Source organism: Xenopus laevis, chromosome 1L (assembly GCF_017654675.1).
Source record: "Xenopus laevis strain J_2021 chromosome 1L, Xenopus_laevis_v10.1, whole genome shotgun sequence".
NCBI classification, from domain to species: Eukaryota; Metazoa; Chordata; class Amphibia; order Anura; family Pipidae; genus Xenopus; species Xenopus laevis.
In genome coordinates, this window is record NC_054371.1 from 222,644,530 (window position 1) to 222,662,391 (window position 17,862).

The window sequence follows — 17,862 nt, forward strand, 5'->3', positions numbered from 1 at the left end:
TCGATAACCCTGCAGTAATGCTCTATCTGCGACATTAATCTGTATCATTATCTCGGGTAGAATAAAGCCGACTTTCAACAAAGTTGATTTTTCTCACTGGTCCTGTGAACCTGGCAGATCCAGTGTTTCATTTAATGAAGGAAAATGTATCGAAGCCATTCCTGAGCTGCAGTATTTTAAAGGGGAACTCCACTCAAAAACAGCTCTTTGCATAACAATTGTTACACGGTAAGGGGGTTATTTATCGAAGGTCAAATTTCATTGGAGTTTATATAACTCCAATGAACTCACAACTTGGATGGTTTCTAACTGAAGAAAAAACTCGAATCGGGCAGTTTGGGGTTAACAACCCAAAAACTCGTATTGATCGAAACCTTTTTCTATGTAACCCTGTCGCCAAGGAGCTCCGTTGATTGGAGCATCTGGCCTATACATAACCAGCCCTGTGTAGTTCAATAACAGCCACAAAATTCTTCTTCATGTCCTAACATTTCTTTCATTCAAGTTATATAAAATGTTTTCTTATCAGTGATTATATATTGTTCTCATTAAATACTGTTCTATTGAATGTAAAAATGATTTGCCGCTAGTTGCAGCATTGAATGCAGTTACTGAGGCTTTAATAATTCTGTTTTTCTTTAGGGTTATCTCTCCGAAGGGCTGGTAACGAAATGGTATCGATCCCCGCGCCTTCTGCTGTCCCCTAACAACTATACTAAGGCTATTGATATGTGGGCAGCTGGGTGTATACTGGCAGAGATGCTCACAGGGAGAATGCTGTTTGCAGGTAAAGTTTATTCCCATTGTATGTGCTCCTTTAATACTACAGTATATAATACACAAGAGCCATGAATATCTTGTAAATTATATCGTTATAAACAGTGAGTAGTGATTTCATTTCTGTCATTTCTGTCATGGTCATGAAACTCTTCGGTAACTTATAATATCCATATATTTTACAAGAGGGGGTACTTTATTCACTATATAATATATAAGCCATGACTATCCTGAGTGATACTCAGAGTTCCCTGTATAACTCAGCCTGCAGCCTTGTGCCTTTATATGGTCACAGAACCCCTCAGTGACTTCTAATATCCTTATCATTTACAGTAGGGGGTACATTATCCCTTATAATACATGAGTGATACTCAGAGTTCCCTGTATAACTCAGCCTGCAGCCTTGTGCCTTTATATGGTCACAGAACAACCCCTCAGTGACTTCTAATATCCTTATCATTTACAGTAGGGGGTACATTATCCCTTATAATACATGAGTGATACTCAGAGTTCCCTGTATAACTCAGCCTGCAGCCTTGTGCCTTTATATGGTCACAGAACAACCCCTCAGTGACTTCTAATATCCTTATCATTTACAGTAGGGGGTACATTATCCCTTATAATACATGAGTGATACTCAGAGTTCCCTGTATAACTCAGCCTGCAGCCTTGTGCCTTTATATGGTCACAGAACAACCCCTCAGTGACTTCTAATATCCTTATCATTTACAGTAGGGGGTACATTACCCCTTATAATACATGAGTGATACTCAGAGTTCCCTGTATAACTCAGCCTGCAGCCTTGTGCCTTTATATGGTCACAGAACAACCCCTCAGTGACTTCTAATATCCTTATCATTTACAGTAGGGGGTACATAATTCACCATGTTATTATATATACTACACAAATGCAGAGGTCTTTTTTGGTTCTGACCCCACTGTGGTCAAACATTTGGTCAGACCCTCTTAACTAATAAAGTGGTTAGAGATAGGAGTGGGGCAGATAAGAACATACAGCTCATACACATATAGGGATTTTCTGTTTTATTAATCTGACTGTGGGTTATTTATTTTTATTAGAAATGTGCAATAAAATGAAGAGGCTTATGTGCTGTGTAAGAAGATCTTTGTGGTGGATAAGGAGATTATACATGCATTTCCATGGCTTTTATATGAGCTACAATATCTCCCAAGTAGTTTATATCCATCCCCCCAAAAAACAGCTTTTATTTCCATTATAAAATTTACGTTACTGAATTTATTCCCATAAAAGGTCGGGAGAGATCTTCAAATAAAATCCTTCACTTATTTGTAAAGACTGTCAGTGTCGGGCCAAGCAACAAGGCCCAAAGCTGCGGCGAATTGTACCCATGTATGAAAGAGAAAGATAAAGACGAGTGGAAGGTGCAGTCAGAAGTCCATCTAGTGATCTTCCAGGAGCCTGAACTAGGGGCAGACAAAAGAGGTACATGCCTATTGCCCCCCTCTAACATTGCACCCTAGGCTCTTCTGCCTCTTCTGCCTACCCCTAGTTCCGACCCTGTAGACTGTTATTGGTAAGGGAAATATGGTATATAATATAAAATTGCTCAAAGTGTTCTCCTGAGTATAATTCTGTTTTTATTTTCGTTTTCATGATACTTTCAGCTTTACACTGCCAATATTACATAACTGTTAGAGCACTTTGGTTCAGACCCAGGGCAGCTTTATTTTGGGATACTTCCTTATAGGTTACTTAAATCCATTGTATCCATTATCTAAACATTGTATTTGCATATAACAACTCAGTAGGAAGTTGACTCAATATAGACCAACCTTCTACTTTGATTTTCTGCGTTCTTGTTGGAAAAGGGGTTGTTCACCTTTTGAGTTAACTTTTAGTATTATGTAGAGAGGAATATTCTAAGGCAATTTGCAATTGGCTCTCAAGTTTTATTGTTTGTGGTTTATAAGTTAATTAGACTTTTAATTATCAGCTCTCCAGTTTGCAATTTCAGCCATCTGGTTGCTAAGGTCAAAATGACCCTAGCAACCATGCACTTATTTGTATAAGAGACTGGAATATAAATAGGAGAGGGAGTGAATAGAAAGATAAGTAATAAAAAGTAGCAATAACAACATATTTATAGCCTTACAGATAGTGATGGGCGAAAAATTCCCGAAAAAAAACGTGAAATCGGAAAGTTTACACAAAAAAACGTGAAATTCAACAGTTTTCACGAAAAAATCATGAAATTCTATCGTTTTCACGGAAAAAGATTGAAATTGGAACGTTTTCACTAAAAAAATATTGAAATTCTAAAATTTTCACGAAAAAAACGTGAAATTCGAACATTTTCACATGAAAATCGGAAAATTTACGCCCTTGAAAATTTGTCGGCGTAAATTTTCTGATATTCACGTGAAAATGTTCGAAATTTAACATTTTTTTCGTGAAAATTTTTGAATTTCTAATTTTCGATGGAGATTTGCGAATTTATTTGTCGGCGGCAAAACGCAGAAATTTGCCGTGAATTTGGCATGAATTTGTGCCAGCCGAATTTATTCTCCCATCACTACTTACAGAGCATTTGTTTTTTAGATGGAGCCAGTGACCCCCCGACCCATTTGAAAGCTGGAAAGAAGGCAAATAATGAAACAACTATAAAAAAAATAGATAATGAAGACCAAAATTGCTTAGAATTGGCCATTCTATAACATACTAAAATTTTACTTCAAGGTGAACCACCCCTTTAAGTTAGTATTGCCCCCGCCAGAAGACCAGAGTAATGAAAGAACAAGACTGTGCCATGTGGGCTAAGAACTTATCTCATGGTTAATTCCTTTCACTTGAACAAAGTTACAGCCCAAGTGGCCACTAAGAACACTGAATTACCGCAGTGTGTGGCTGGTTTGGTTTGTGATTAAACTCTGCACTGAGCATTATACACTAAAGACATCATTTTCGGATATAATGCAGTTGTAAGTGGCCAGTAGACCAGCAATTATGCCCACAGTCAGACAATGCAGAAGACCTAGTTAGGAATGGTGGAATGTATATAACATGATTATTACATATATTAACAAATAACATTGTAACACCTATATAGTTATGGAAAGAAGCTTGTGCCAAAACCAATGACCAGCCCAAATGACCGCCGTATCCCAAACAAGTCTTTCATTGTCTTTTCTCATTACAAAACGTTTTCCTTGTTATATATACCTCTAAAGTGAACCCCCCTGAGGCTTTGAGCATTCAGAGCAGCTTTGTGTGGAGCCCAGCAGTCATTAAATAAGCCTCCCGGAGTAGATGAGTGTAGGTTTAATTGCTGTGCCGCACATGATTAGCCACGGCAGGATAATGGAGTCCCACACGGCTCATTAGAGGGGAAACACTGTAGCACCAAAGTTGCTGCATTTTGCTCTCTTAAAAGAGGAAAGGCATATTTAATTGGGGTTGCCAAAAGTAAGGCACCCCAAGTGATTATATATACTTACCTCACGCCCCAAGCCGGTGCTCCTATCAGGAGAAAACTGCACCGGTCCAGGGCTTCTTCTAGCGACTGGCTTCCTTTTTTCTTCAAATTTTCCGGGGCAGACGCATACGCCATAGAATGAAATAGCCGACTTCATCGTTAAAGAAGAAACAAACCCCTTATAAAAAAAACCCCTATCCCTCTACCCCACATAGACCCCCCAGCCTAGCTGCTACCCCAGGCAAATGGCCAAAACGTTTTACTTACCCCTCGGTGCAGATTCAGGCATTGGAGTTCCACACAGCCATCTTCTGGGTGTTTGTGTCTTCTTCCGGGGCCTCGTCAATTTCGGTGCATGCGCAGTTGTCGCGAACCAGGAAATTGCTCCAGCTGCGCATGCGCCGCCACACAGATCTTGTTGTCGGCTTTTTGCCGCCCCTGTTAACCTCTCTGGCGTTGCTGCCTGAGGCGAGTGTCTCAGCTCCCTCATTGGCGGCGCTCCCCTGCAGATTACCGAAGCCCCGGAAGATGGCTGCCGTGAACTGCTATCCCTGAATCTGCACCGAGGGGTAAGTAAAAAGTTTTGGGCATTTGCCTGGAGTAACAGCTAGGCTGGGTGGGGGAGGAGGGAGGGGGGTCTACGTGGGGTAGGGGGCAGGCCCGGACTGAGAATTAAAAAAGGCCCTGGCATTTCAGGTACACAGAGGCCCAATCAGCCCACAAAGAGGCCCAAACAGACCCCACCAGCCCACTAAATACTGACTTTCTATGGGACCTTATGGCAGCCCCTCTGGCATTTGCCAGAACCCACAGATTGCCAGTCCGGGCCTGGTAGGGGGGTAGGGTTTTTTTAATAAGGGGTTTGTTTTGGCTTTTTGCACTTCTGCACACGCACAACTGCATGCCGGAAGCCCATCGCGCTGGAATAACCCCGGACTGGTGCAGTTTTCTGCTGATAGGAGCATCGGCCGGTATGTGAGGTAAGTAAATATAATCGATTGGGGTGAATAACTTTTGCCCCCCCCCCCAAGTAAAGAGAACATTTCCTTCTCCTTTAATAGAACCACCGCCTTCCCTGGCAGTATTGTCACCCATTTATTACACTTTTACTTTCTCATTTTTGGGCAAGATACAGAGGTGACAAAAACCATTAAAAAGATGGTTCACCTTTTAATTAACTTTTAGTATGTTATAGAATGGCCAGTTATAAGCATCTTTTCAATTGGTCTTCATTTTTAATAGTTTTTGGGTTATTTGCTTTCTTCTGACTCTTTCCAGCTTTCAAATGGGGATCACTGACCCCATCTAAAATACAAATGCTCTGTAAGGTCACGAATTGGTATTTATCGCTACTTTTTATTGCTCATCTTTCTATTCAGTCCTCTCCTATTCATATTCTAGTCTCTTATTCACATCAGTGCATGGTTGCTAGGGGAATTTGGACCCTAGTAACCAGATGGCTGAAATTGCAAACTGGAGAGCCGCTGAATAAAAAGCTAAATAACTCAAAAACCACAAATAATAAAAAATGAAAACCAATTGCAATCTGTCTCAGAAAATCGCTCTCTACATAACACTACGGGGCACATTTACTTTGCTTGAGTGAAGGAATAGAATAATAGAAACTTTTTTTTTGGCTACTTCGACCATCGAATTGGCTACTTTGACCCTCGATTACGACTTCAAATCGAACGATTCAAACAAAATATATTCGAACGATTCGATAGTCGAAGTACTGTCTCTTTAAAAAAAACTTTGACCTCCTACTTCGCCACCTAAAACCTACCGAACCTCAATGTTAGCCTATGGGGAAGGTCGATCGAACGATTACCTTCGGCAGTCGAATATCGAGGGTTAATTAACCCTCGATATTCGACCATATGTAAATCTGCCTCCAAAAGTTAATTTAAAGGTGAACAACCCCTTTATGAGTGATAATAATATTGAATTTCAGCATTTTACTGTGGGGCAGAAAGGAAATTTGCCCTGGGGCATTTTTGGGGGATGGAGTTTAGATTAAAGTACAAAGGATGTACAGGTATGGGATCCATTCTCTGGAAACCCATTATGTACAAAGTTCCTAATTACGGGAAGGCCATCTCCCATAGACTCCATTATATTCTAATTATTCACATTTTTAAAGATGATTTCCTTTTTTTCCTGTAAAAATAAAACAGTAGCATGTACTTGATCCCAACTAAGATATAATTACAATCCTATTGGGTTTAATTAATGTTTAAAGGATTTTTTTTAGTAAGCTAAAATTAGGTAATGCAAATTACAGAAAGACCCCATATCCTGAAAAACCCTAGGTCCTGAGCATTATGGGTAACAGGTCTCATACCTTTTATATTTTCTAACAATTGTTAGATATTTTCAGTAAATGCCTAATTTTCTTATGTGCCTTGCACTGGGGTCATTGGTTCAATTCCAGGCAAGGACAGAAAGCTTAAGAACCAGGGCCCTTACATTTCTAACTGTGGCCCTGGGTAAGAATGCAGCATGATGATGGTGGTGAACCCTATTTCCTTTGCAATTTCAGGAAGCCATGAATTGGAGCAGATGCAGCTGATATTGGACACAATCCCTGTGATTCATGAAGAAGATAAGGAAGAGCTTCTGAAAGTTATGCCATCTTTTATAAATGCCACTTGGGAGGTTAAGAAACCTCTACGAAAGCTGCTTCCTGAGATGAACTCGGAGGGTGAGTATGATCAGAGCTTCATCCTGGTGCAAAATGCAATATCTGTTCTATCATGGTTACCTACCTTGTGGGATAGACCTCAATGTTTCTTGTTTTTTGTATAACCCTAAGGGGCCCATTTATCAACAGGTTTTTGAAACCACGACTAAACTCACAAAACTGGCATGAGATTGATTAAAAATTTAAAGAAAAAAAGAAAAGAATGCTGAATTCTGCGCTAAAAAATATGAACACCCCGAAAACCTATTTTCGAAGAGTTCCTAGCAGAAAAAAAATCCCAAAAATTCTAAAACTCCATATTGATTTAAAGCGGCCCACTCAGATCAGCTCAGCTCCCAATAACAATTTGACCTGGGGAAGTTTCATATTAGAGGTTTTTGTGGTTTTTACCCAAAATATCTAAAATTTTAAGAGCTTTTTAGAAAAAAACAACTCAAATTCTTTCGAGATTCATAGAAACAAAATCGAAATTCGACAGAGCTGCTTAATGCATATAAAAATGACTTTACACCTAACAAATTAAGAGATGGAATAGTTTTGTTGAAGCAAAACCTCGGACACACTAGACAGATGTTTGTCTTAACCAAACACCAGTGAGAAGAGACTGTGCAATATACAATTTTCTGGAGATAACAAAAATTCTTGCCCTTGGTTCTGTTAATAAAGGAAATTCCAGAGCTTCCATTCCAGCCATAGTGTTGTCACAAATTTTTTTTTATTATGAGCCCAATTTAATTTTCGGTCATATCGACTTATCTAATCCCTTTTTTATTGTCTTGTGGCCGGAAGCAGTTTCTGAAGCTTTCAATAAGCAGAGAGCTCTTGCTTTGAGCATAAAGTTTGCATTAATACTGATGTGTTAAAGGGAAAGCGTGTCCTTGGTAAAGATACAATGCAAAAGTATTCTCGGCTGGATTGAGATCTGGACTTTGACTGAACCATTGACGGCCTGGGAAAATAAAAAATAAAAACTATCTGTTGGCTGGTACCTACCACCGACAAAAAGGTCTTCGTTCAGTAATTGTATTAGGTGTGAATACTTGTACAAAGCTATGTATATTTAAAGAACAGGAAAGTATACTCCTTCTTTGGTTCACCTGAGAAGTAAGTGGCCAGATCATCCCACCATTTTGGTTGCCAGATCAAGCAGGGATCCACATGGCCAATCATAATTTAGTCAACTTGGAATGCTTACCTTTATGAAAGTCCTGCCAATATGGCTTTATGTATTATAGTGTGGAGTACTTGGCATGGGTTTGTGGTCCTGAGGCATCTGTGTCACGGCCGGCACCCAATACCAGAACAGGTGCCAGGTACCCTGGTCTCGGCTTCACCAGTATTGTGACCACCGTTGGGCTTCGGGAGGAGCCCTCAGCTTACTTGGGTGCCACCTGGACAAGGGGTACAAGGCAAGATGTTCTGGCTAGCAGAGGGGCACAGCAGGTAGCAGAGTCTTTTGGGCCGAGGGTCACGGTACAAAACAGGAAACAGAATCGTAATCAGTTCAGGCCGGGTCGGGGCAGGCGGAAGTCAATCGTAATCAGGCAGGCCAAGGTCAAAACCAGGTAATCAATCAGACAGGAGGGTTCAGCAGAAGGATAGTCGATATTCAGGCAAGGGTCGGATATAGAAATCAGGATAATCGTAAAGCCAGGCAGGGGTCAAAACCAGAATCAGAAATCAGAATCAGTATCAGAATCACAAACAAAGCACCAGGAACAAGATCCTATCACGGGCAAGGTCTCGCAGCCCTAATGAGCCTTTTAAACTATTCAAATTTGGTGCCATTGGCGTGATGACGCCAGCGTGCCTGCGCCTTTAAATGACGTAGAGGTGCAGGCACGCGTCCTTAAGCCTCCAAGATGGCGCCGGACACGGAGCGGCGCGGCGGGCGTCCCCGCCGCACCACTGGACCACCAGGGCAAGTAATATTTACTACTGTGAGCAAACAAAGACTTGTCCATTGGTTGGTGATAAACAGCCTGTTTTCCTTAAGCGGTTTTGATATAAATAAGAGCTGCTGGAGGATCCTCATTGGGTTTCAGCGCAATGGAACTGTGATGCCCCATCAACAACCCTCAAAACCCGAATCTAGAATGTAGATCATAAACAGATTTAGGGAAAAAAAGATTATTTAAATTATTATATTTTTTCACCAGCTATTGATTTCTTGGAAAAGATACTGACCTTCAACCCAATGGATCGATTAACTGCTGAGGCTGCTCTACAGCATCCCTACATGAGCCCCTACTCCTGCCCTGAGGATGAGCCAATATCCCAACATCCCTTCCGGATAGAGGATGAAATTGATGATATTTTGCTCATGGAAGCCAGTCAGAGCCAACTCTCTAACTGGGACAGGTGAGGCCTCCACCCATTTCCTTTATATCAACCAAATCCAGGTATCTTTTTGATACACAAAACACCTGATTGTAAAAAATAAAAGCAGAAAACTAGAAGGGATGTGTTTCAGGAGGGAGCTTGAGCACCAATGTAATGCTGTAGTTGGTAAATATCTATTTTCATATCCTAGCTGTAACATATTAATTAATAGTATCATCTCCACAGGTACCAAGTGAGTCTGTCTTCTGACTTGGACTGGAGGTCCGACCTAAGCCGTGGAATGAGCGATGTCCAAAGAGACCCTCGAGCCGGATCTGAACTGCAAGTAGAAGAAGCTCAAGTGGACCCACGCAAGTATTCCCAAAGCAGCTCTGAGAGATTCTTGGAACAATCCCACTCTTCAATGGATAGGGTTTTTGAAGGAGATTGTGGAAAGTCCTTTGAATATAAAGTAGGGTCACCTTCCTACCTGGACAAGTTGCTCTGGAGAGACAACAAGCCCCACCACTACTCAGAACCCAAGCTAATTATGGACCTCTCTAACTGGAAAAGAACAACAATCCCACCGGCTGAAGACTTAACACTGCAAGAGGAGCCATCCAACCTTTTTCTAGAGATAGCTCAGTGGGTAAAGAGCACCCAGGTTGGTCTTGAGTGTCCTTCCAAGCCATGTTCAGACACCCAAGAACATAACCCACCTTGCTCTCCTAGACATGAGCTGCCAAGTAGTATCAGCAAAGACGCAGAGTCTCAATTTGACCTTGATGTTTTTATTACTAGGGCGTTAAAATTATGTACTAGCCAAGAAGACTTGGCGGACAATAAACTGGCGGATCTAAATGGAGCCTGCATCTCAGAACACCCAAACGACATAGTCCAAAAGGAAACATTTCATAAAGACAGATGGTAGGAGGAACATCTTTGAGCAACAATGTTTTTTTGTTCATAAGGTTTTCCTGATGAAACACTAGCAGTATAATAGACGGGCTATTTTATTGAGCATATTTTTTAATCGTAAGACATTAGAAAGCCTTACCATTCATATCTCAGAAATGGCGCGTTGCTGTGATGCTGGTTTTTCTCGTGACCCTTTTACACTGAAGAAAATAAGCTATTTTTGTCCTCTTTTGTGAATCCTTACAAACACCAGAATAAATGCTGGAAGTCAATTATTTTTTATTAAAGGGTGGATCTGAATCTCCATTTTCTGTTATAAGATTTAAAGGGACACTGACATTTTACACCAGAAACTCGTCGGAGATTAAATGGCCATTTTTTTTTTAAATGTGTCAGTATTCCTTTAGAGCAAAACATACACTGATTTCAAGCACATTTTAGTTTTTTTTTCTCTTAAGGCTGTGAAGTATGGATGCTGGTTCACTGTAGAGCATTAATTCTTTTAAAGGGATTCTGTCAAGGGAAAACATGTTTTTTACAATAGCACTCCTCCAGCAGAATCCTGCACTGAAATCAGTTTTTTCAAATTCACAAATATTAGTGGGGATGCCCCATAGAATATAAAAAATGTTTGTATTTAATTTTGAAAACTGACATGGGGCTCAACACATTGTTAGTTTCCCAGGTGGCCTTAGCCATGTGACTTTTGCTCTAATAAACTTCAGTCACTTTACTGCTGTACTGCAAGATGGAGTCAGACCTGGATTTGTGGCGAGGCTACAAAGGCCCGGCCCTAGGGCGGCAAGTTGGTAGGGGGGCGGCATGCCTCCCAGCCTCTTGCTGAGGAGCGCTGGGGATGTGCAGCTCCCCAGTGCTCTGGTGCGCCTGCTCTCGATAGGACCATGAGGGCCGCGCGGCCTAGGGTCGCCCGCCGCTGAAATCCGGCCCTGGATGGAGTGATATCACTCCCCTCCCCAATAGCCCATCAGCAGAACAATGGGAATAAATAACAGCTCACTGATGCCTGCAATGCTAAAAATGCTCCTATCTCCCATCTAGTGTTAGATATGAGAACAGCACTCAGTAGTAAAAATCCAAGTCTAAAGTTGGACTCCTTCAGTTACATTGAGTCGGAGAAACAAAAGCCTATCTGAAAGCAGTTCCATTGTGAAGTGCTGGCTCTTTCTGAAGCAACATGACCAGGCAAAATGACCTGAGATGGCTGCCCACACACTAATATTACAACTAAAAAAATACATTTATTGGTTCAAAAATAAAATTTTAAATTATAGACTGAATTACTTGCAATGTTCACAGTGTGATTTAGTAATATAAAGATACCATAAAAATAATGACAGAATCCCTTTACTGTATGTATAATTCCATTTATGTGTGTGTATATGTGTGATGCGCCATATTGCTTACCTTCTTAGCCATGCCTACAATTTTTGTTTTTGATTGTTTTTGGGCATGCATTATGGCTCATTCTTATGTATCAATGCAAATATGCAGAGAAGCTACAGTTATATTTTCATACCTTCCAATGGTCTCAAATCACAGACCTGGGTTTCCTGGAAAGTGGGCAGATATGGATAGAAAAATATCACATGAACCTTTTTCTATATTTTTGTTTCACTGAGTCACTTTAATACATATTTATGTTTTTGTTTTTTTTTGCTGTTTTCAGTGAAGATATTTGTGATACAGGATACAGAGACTTTTAAATGTTTTTCTTAAATCAATTATCAATGGAGCAGCTTTAGATCTGAGAAAATTAAGTGAAAAATCATTTTACATTTAAAATCAGACAAAAATATACATTAAAATGATCGTGACCTATACAAAAACTGTCAAATGTGAAAGAACTACAGTCATTCGAAGGTGTAAAAAGAAGAAATAAAAAATTATATATTGATATTTTGTCTTGGAAAAAATAAAGACCATGGCTATAAAGTTTTACATTATTATCTGCGGCGCTAAAGGACAAATAAAAACACAGCTATAAAGGAAAATAGAAAATTAAAAAAGTATCATGGCCCTTTAAAAGCTATTTTTTAAGTGGGTCGTTCTTTCATGTACACAATTTAGAGAAAACATATTGAATATTGATTGGCTTTCTTGGTTTTCTATTTTATGTAAACTGTTGAGTAACTAAAGGGGAACTTCGCCTTTAAGTTAACTTTTCTATGTTGTAGAATGGCTAATTCAATTGTCCGTCATTATTAATTAATTTATTTTCGTTTTTTTTTAATTATTTGTCTTTCCAGCTTTTAAATGGGGGTCACTGACCCCATCTAAAAAAAAGCAAATGCTCTGTAAGGCTACAAATGTATTGTTATTGCTACTTTTTATTACTTATCTTTCTATTCAGGCCTCTCCTATTCATATTCCGGTCACTTATTCAAATCAATGCATGGTTGCTAGGGTACTTTGGTCCATAGCAACCATATTGCTGAATGAAAAGCTAAATAACTCAAAGACCACAAATAATAGAAAATGAAAACCAATTGCAAATTGTCTCAGAATATCCCTCTCTACATCAGTGATCCCCAACCAGTTGCCGGTGAGCAACATGTTGCTCTCCAACCCCTTGGATGTTGCTCCCAGTAGCCTCAAAGCAGGAGCTTATTTTTGAATTCCAGGTTTTGAGGCAAGTTTTGGTTGTATAAAAACCAGGTGCAGTGCCAAACAGAGCCTCAATGTTGGTTGACTACCAAAGGGACTACCAAATGGCCAATCACAGCCCTTATTTGGCACCCCAGGAACATTTTGCATGGTAGTGTTGCTCCCCAACTCCTTTTACTTCTGAATGTTGCTCATGGCTTCAAAAGGTTGGGGATCCCTGCTCTACATCATACTGAAATTGAACTCAAAGGTGAACACCCCCTTTAGTTTCCATACAAACAGAACCACGTGAGCCTCTGGGTGCGTTCGATCATATACAGACCACACATGTACCAGTATCAGTATACTAGTGCCTTATACTCTATGGTTCTGGGTTATATGTAGCCACTTACCAACGCCCTCCTTTAACATTTCATATCAATGAATCAAAGCATTGGCCATGACTTTAGGGATGTTGGTGAGTTGCAAGAAAACCTGACAAAAGAGAAGAAGCCTGGAAACAAAAAATACAGCAAGCGAAGAGAAGAAGGATGAGAAAGTTTGAAGAACCGGTAAGTTCTGAGCCATATGGCTGCAGCATACGACAACTATATATTGGATTATTACATTACTATTTATTATACTTGGAATTCCTAGTTGCCAAGGTTGGACTGGCCTGTGGCAGAATGGGCACTTACACGAGAATCTGACAAACACAACAATATAAAACAATTTAACTCCGTTTATTTAAGAAATGACCCTCCTTACTTGGCTACTGTACCACTGGTGTTTACTGCTGAGAACCCTACAATTTCAGAGGATCTCCAGGCAGACCCAATCTTAAGTGGTCCATGGGCAAGGACAAATCCCATTAGCCTCCTTATATATCCATCAAAGACGTATATAACCTCTAACTCGTTGGCATTGCCTCCCTCCGGTTGAAAATCTGCCGTGGATTCCAGGTTTGCTGGAGTGTCCTAAGAGCTCCAGTCTTGTAGGCTATTGTAGGTACAGCACTAGGTGATAAAAGGAGTTGTTTACCTTTAAAGTGGATCCGTCACCCAGACACAAAAAGCTATATAATAAAAGTCCTTTTTAAATTAAAGATGAAACCCAATTTTTAGCATTCATAGCTCATTTAAAAATCTCAGCTGTCAATCAAATATTGTCTGCCCCTCCTCTATGCCTTAGACAATTACTTTCACTTTCCATTCAGCACTTCCTACATGTCACTGCTCTCCCACATTCCTCCAGTTCTCTTCACCATTTAATTGTGTAACCAGGACATGGGGATGGACATCAGGTCCCCCATTCTGGTGCACAAACAAGATTTTGGGATGATGCAAGGCTTGCCTTAATAACAGTGTCTACAAAATGGCTCCTGTCTGCTTGTTATAATTATGAATAATTATCAAAAAATGTATATAGTGTAATTAAAGTTCATTTTGATGAACTAATGTGATGAAATTGTTTTGGTGATGGGTCCCCTTTAAATTAACTTTAAGAGTGATAATCTGAGACAATTTCCAATTGGTTTTTATTTTTTAATTTAGCTTTTTATTCAGCAGCTCTCCAGTTTGCAATTTCAGAAATCTGGTTGCTAGGGTCCAAATTACTGTAGCAACCATGAATTTATTTGCATAAGAGACTGGAATATGAATTGGAGAGGCCTGAATAGAAAGAGGAGTAATAAAAAGTAGCAATAACAATACATTTTGTAGCCTTACAGAGCATTTGTTTTTAGATGGGGTCAGTGACCCCCATTTGAAAGCTGGAACGGGTCAGAAGAAGAAGAAGGCAAATAATCCAAAAACTATAAAAAGGAAAAATAAGGCCAATTGCAAAGTTGCTTAGAATCAGTCAATTTTAGGATTGTATACAGGGATATCTACGTGCTCTGCACCTATAGACACTCCCTCCTGTATCAGCTGAATCACACTCAAGTATCGATCCTCATGCCTCACACTCAAAACATATTCAGCACTTGACATTTTCCATTGGAATGTTGGGTACGACTGTAGCATTGTGGGTAAAGATGAACTGGCAGAGACAGCAGATTGCAACAATTTGGTACAACGTTGGTAAATAAGCCACTTACCTTGTGGTTTTGTGAGCAGCCACTTTAAGGCTCAGTGAGTGAATTCCACAAAATGCTGAGTTTTCACAATTAATAGGAATTTTTGGAACACAGGGAACTTCAATACAAAATAAACTTTTCAGAATCAGTTTATCGAGCATCGGTTCATTGGCCCAACTATAAAGAGCGTGACATTTGGACCAATCAATGGTGGTTATCAGCAGCGCAGTAAGTCTGTTTGTTTAGTGTGCCGGAAATGTGATGTTTGCACAAAGTATCATGATTATCAGGGTTTCTTTCCGTGTAATTGCTCAATATGGTCAATGAACCAGGCTGCATTTGCTTTACTTGCCCTTTTCATAGAAGACTAATATCTGAATAATTGATTATATCTCATGACTTTTATTAATTCATCATGCAATTGCGTCATTTCTGCTGCAAATTAAGAGGTAACTTCCCAGGGCCTTTGTTAGTATAGGGCTCCTAGGAGCAGCAGTTGTAGATATGGTTATACCAGTGTAGCCCAACCATCTGCCCTTCAGCTCTTGTTATTCTCCTATTCCCAATGCATGATAAACTGACATATCCCTTGTTATACCTAATTCCCTGACCTCTATAACTCAGCCTGCAGCCTTGTGCCTTTATATGGTCACAGAACAACCCCTCAGTGACTTCTAATATCCTTATCATTTACAGTAGGGGGTACATTATCCCTTATAATACATGAGTGATACTCAGAGTTCCCTGTATAACTCAGCCTGCAGACTTGTGCCTTTATATGGTCACAGAACAACCCCTCAGTGACTTCTAATATCCTTATCATTTACAGTAGGGGTTGCATTATCCCTTATAATACATGAGTGATACTCAGAGTTCCCTATATAACTCAGTCTGCAGCCTTGTGCCTTTATATGGTCACAGAATAACCCCTCAGTGACTTCTAATATCCTTATCATTTACAGTAGGGGGTACATTATCCTTTATAATACATGAGTGATACTCAGAGTTCCCTGTATAACTCAGCCTGCAGACTTGTGCCTTTATATGGTCACAGAACAACCTCTCAGTGACTTCTAATATCCTTATCATTTACAGTAGGGGGTACATTATCCCTTATAATACATGAGTGATACTCAGAGTTCCCTATATAACTTAGTCTGCAGCCTTGTGCCTTTATATGGTCACAGAACAACCCCTCAGTGACTTCTAATATCCTTATCATTTACAGTAGGGGGTGCATTATCCCTTATAATACATGAGTGATACTCAGAGTTCCCTGTATAACTCAGTCTGCAGCCTTGTGCCTTTATATGGTCACAGAACCCTCAGTGACTTCTAATATCTTTATCATTTACAGTAGGGGGTGCATTATCCCTTATAATACATAAGTGATACTCAGAGTTCCCTGTATAACTCAGCCTGCAGCCTTGTGCCTTTATATGGTCACAGAACAACCCCTCAGTGACTTCTAATATCCTTATCATTTACAGTAGGGGGTACATTATCCCTTATAATACATGAGTGATACTCAGAGTTCCCTGTATAACTCAGCCTGCAGCCTTGTGCCTTTATATGGTCACAGAACAACTCCTCAGTGACTTCTAATATCCTTATCATTTACAGTTGGGTTGAAATCAGAGCTTCCTACAAAAGGAGCAGACATAAAATAAGCAAGTGTAAAGTACAAAAAAAGGGTGCTAAAGGACTGGTAAATGCTACCTGCCACCTATTCCAGACAACTGGGACTAGTTAGAAGAAAAATGAAGTTAGTGAGCAGTGGAAAGTCTTGTGATGTTGATCTGCTTAGAACTACTGACTGGAGAAACGTTTGAACGCTTTTCTCTGTTCACCAACTGTGGTGTGGTTTTTTTATTTATTATATTAGAAGTGTAAAAACAGCTAATACAGGTTTGGGATCTGTTATCCAGAATACTCAGACACCTGGGGTTTTCCAGACAAGGGATCTTTCCATAATTTAAATATTCATACCTTTAGGTGTCGAGGTGACAAAGTTTTTTAAGTTTTTAAATTCAAATTTCCAGTTATTTTTAGTGTACAACTAGAAATGAGAAAAAATTTTGAATAGCGAAGTTTATCATGTAATGTCATTCAACTTCGCCTATTCACCATTTAAAACCTGCCGAATTGCTGTTTTAGCCTATGGGGGACCTCCTACAACCTATTCGGAGTCATTTGATGTACTTTGAAATATCAAAGTTTTTTTTTTAAAAAAATACTTTGATTTAAATTTGATCGAATACGTTCCGAATTCAAATTGAAAAATCGAATACAGCCTATTCACTCGAAGTTAAAACATTTTTTTTATTTTTAAATAGATTTCGGTTGGTCTTTTTTTATTTGAATTTCAAGGTGATGGGGGTTTAACAAAACCCCCATCACCTCAAAATTCGACCTTTGATAAATCTGCCCCTAAAGCTCCCCATAGACGCGACGATACTTTTTGCCGAACGGCCGATTTTAGCGAAGTCCGACCAATCCTTTGAAATTATAGTGCGGTTAGTGGGATTTGAACGATCGTACATCTTACGATTTTTCGGCCGACATCTGTCAGCAAAGCCAGGTTACAAAATCTTTGTCGGCCCCAGTGCAATCTCTCTATGTTTGCAGGGCCAAGCAGGCAGCTCCCCTTTGTTTTCTGGCAAATCGGTCTTTTTAGTTGATGGTCAATTCGTACGATCTTTCCGAGAAAATCGTGGTCTCACGATGAGGATCGGATCTTTTAAAAATCTCAACATCTATGGCCAGCTTTAGTCTACTAGAAAATCATGTAAACATTAAATAAACCCAATAGGCTGGTTTTGAGTCCACTAAGGATTAATTATTTCATAGTTGGGATCAAGTACAAGGTACAGGTATGGGACCTGTTATCCAGAATACTCAGGATAAGGGGTCTTTCTGTAATTTTGGTCTCCTTGTCTCCTACCGTAACTCTATTAGAGAATCATTTAACATTAATAAAACCCAATAGGATTGTTCTGCCGCCA

The 17,862-nt window shown here is 39.8% G+C and overlaps 1 protein-coding gene across 2 annotated transcripts in view; it reads left to right on the forward strand.

The window, feature by feature from the left end:
* mapk4.L (mitogen-activated protein kinase 4 L homeolog) overlaps window positions 1–10,611 on the forward strand; it is a 60,783-nt gene extending 50,172 nt beyond the window's left edge. For both annotated transcript variants that reach the window (XM_018266924.2, XM_041570168.1), the window contains 4 exons: window positions 643–787; window positions 6,775–6,936; window positions 9,096–9,297; window positions 9,505–10,611. In XM_018266924.2, coding sequence (XP_018122413.1) covers window positions 643–787; window positions 6,775–6,936; window positions 9,096–9,297; window positions 9,505–10,189 — 1,194 coding nt within the window. In that variant the 3' untranslated portion in view covers window positions 10,190–10,611. The remainder of the gene's footprint in view (window positions 1–642; window positions 788–6,774; window positions 6,937–9,095; window positions 9,298–9,504) is intronic.
* Window positions 10,612–17,862: the final 7,251 nt, after the last annotated feature.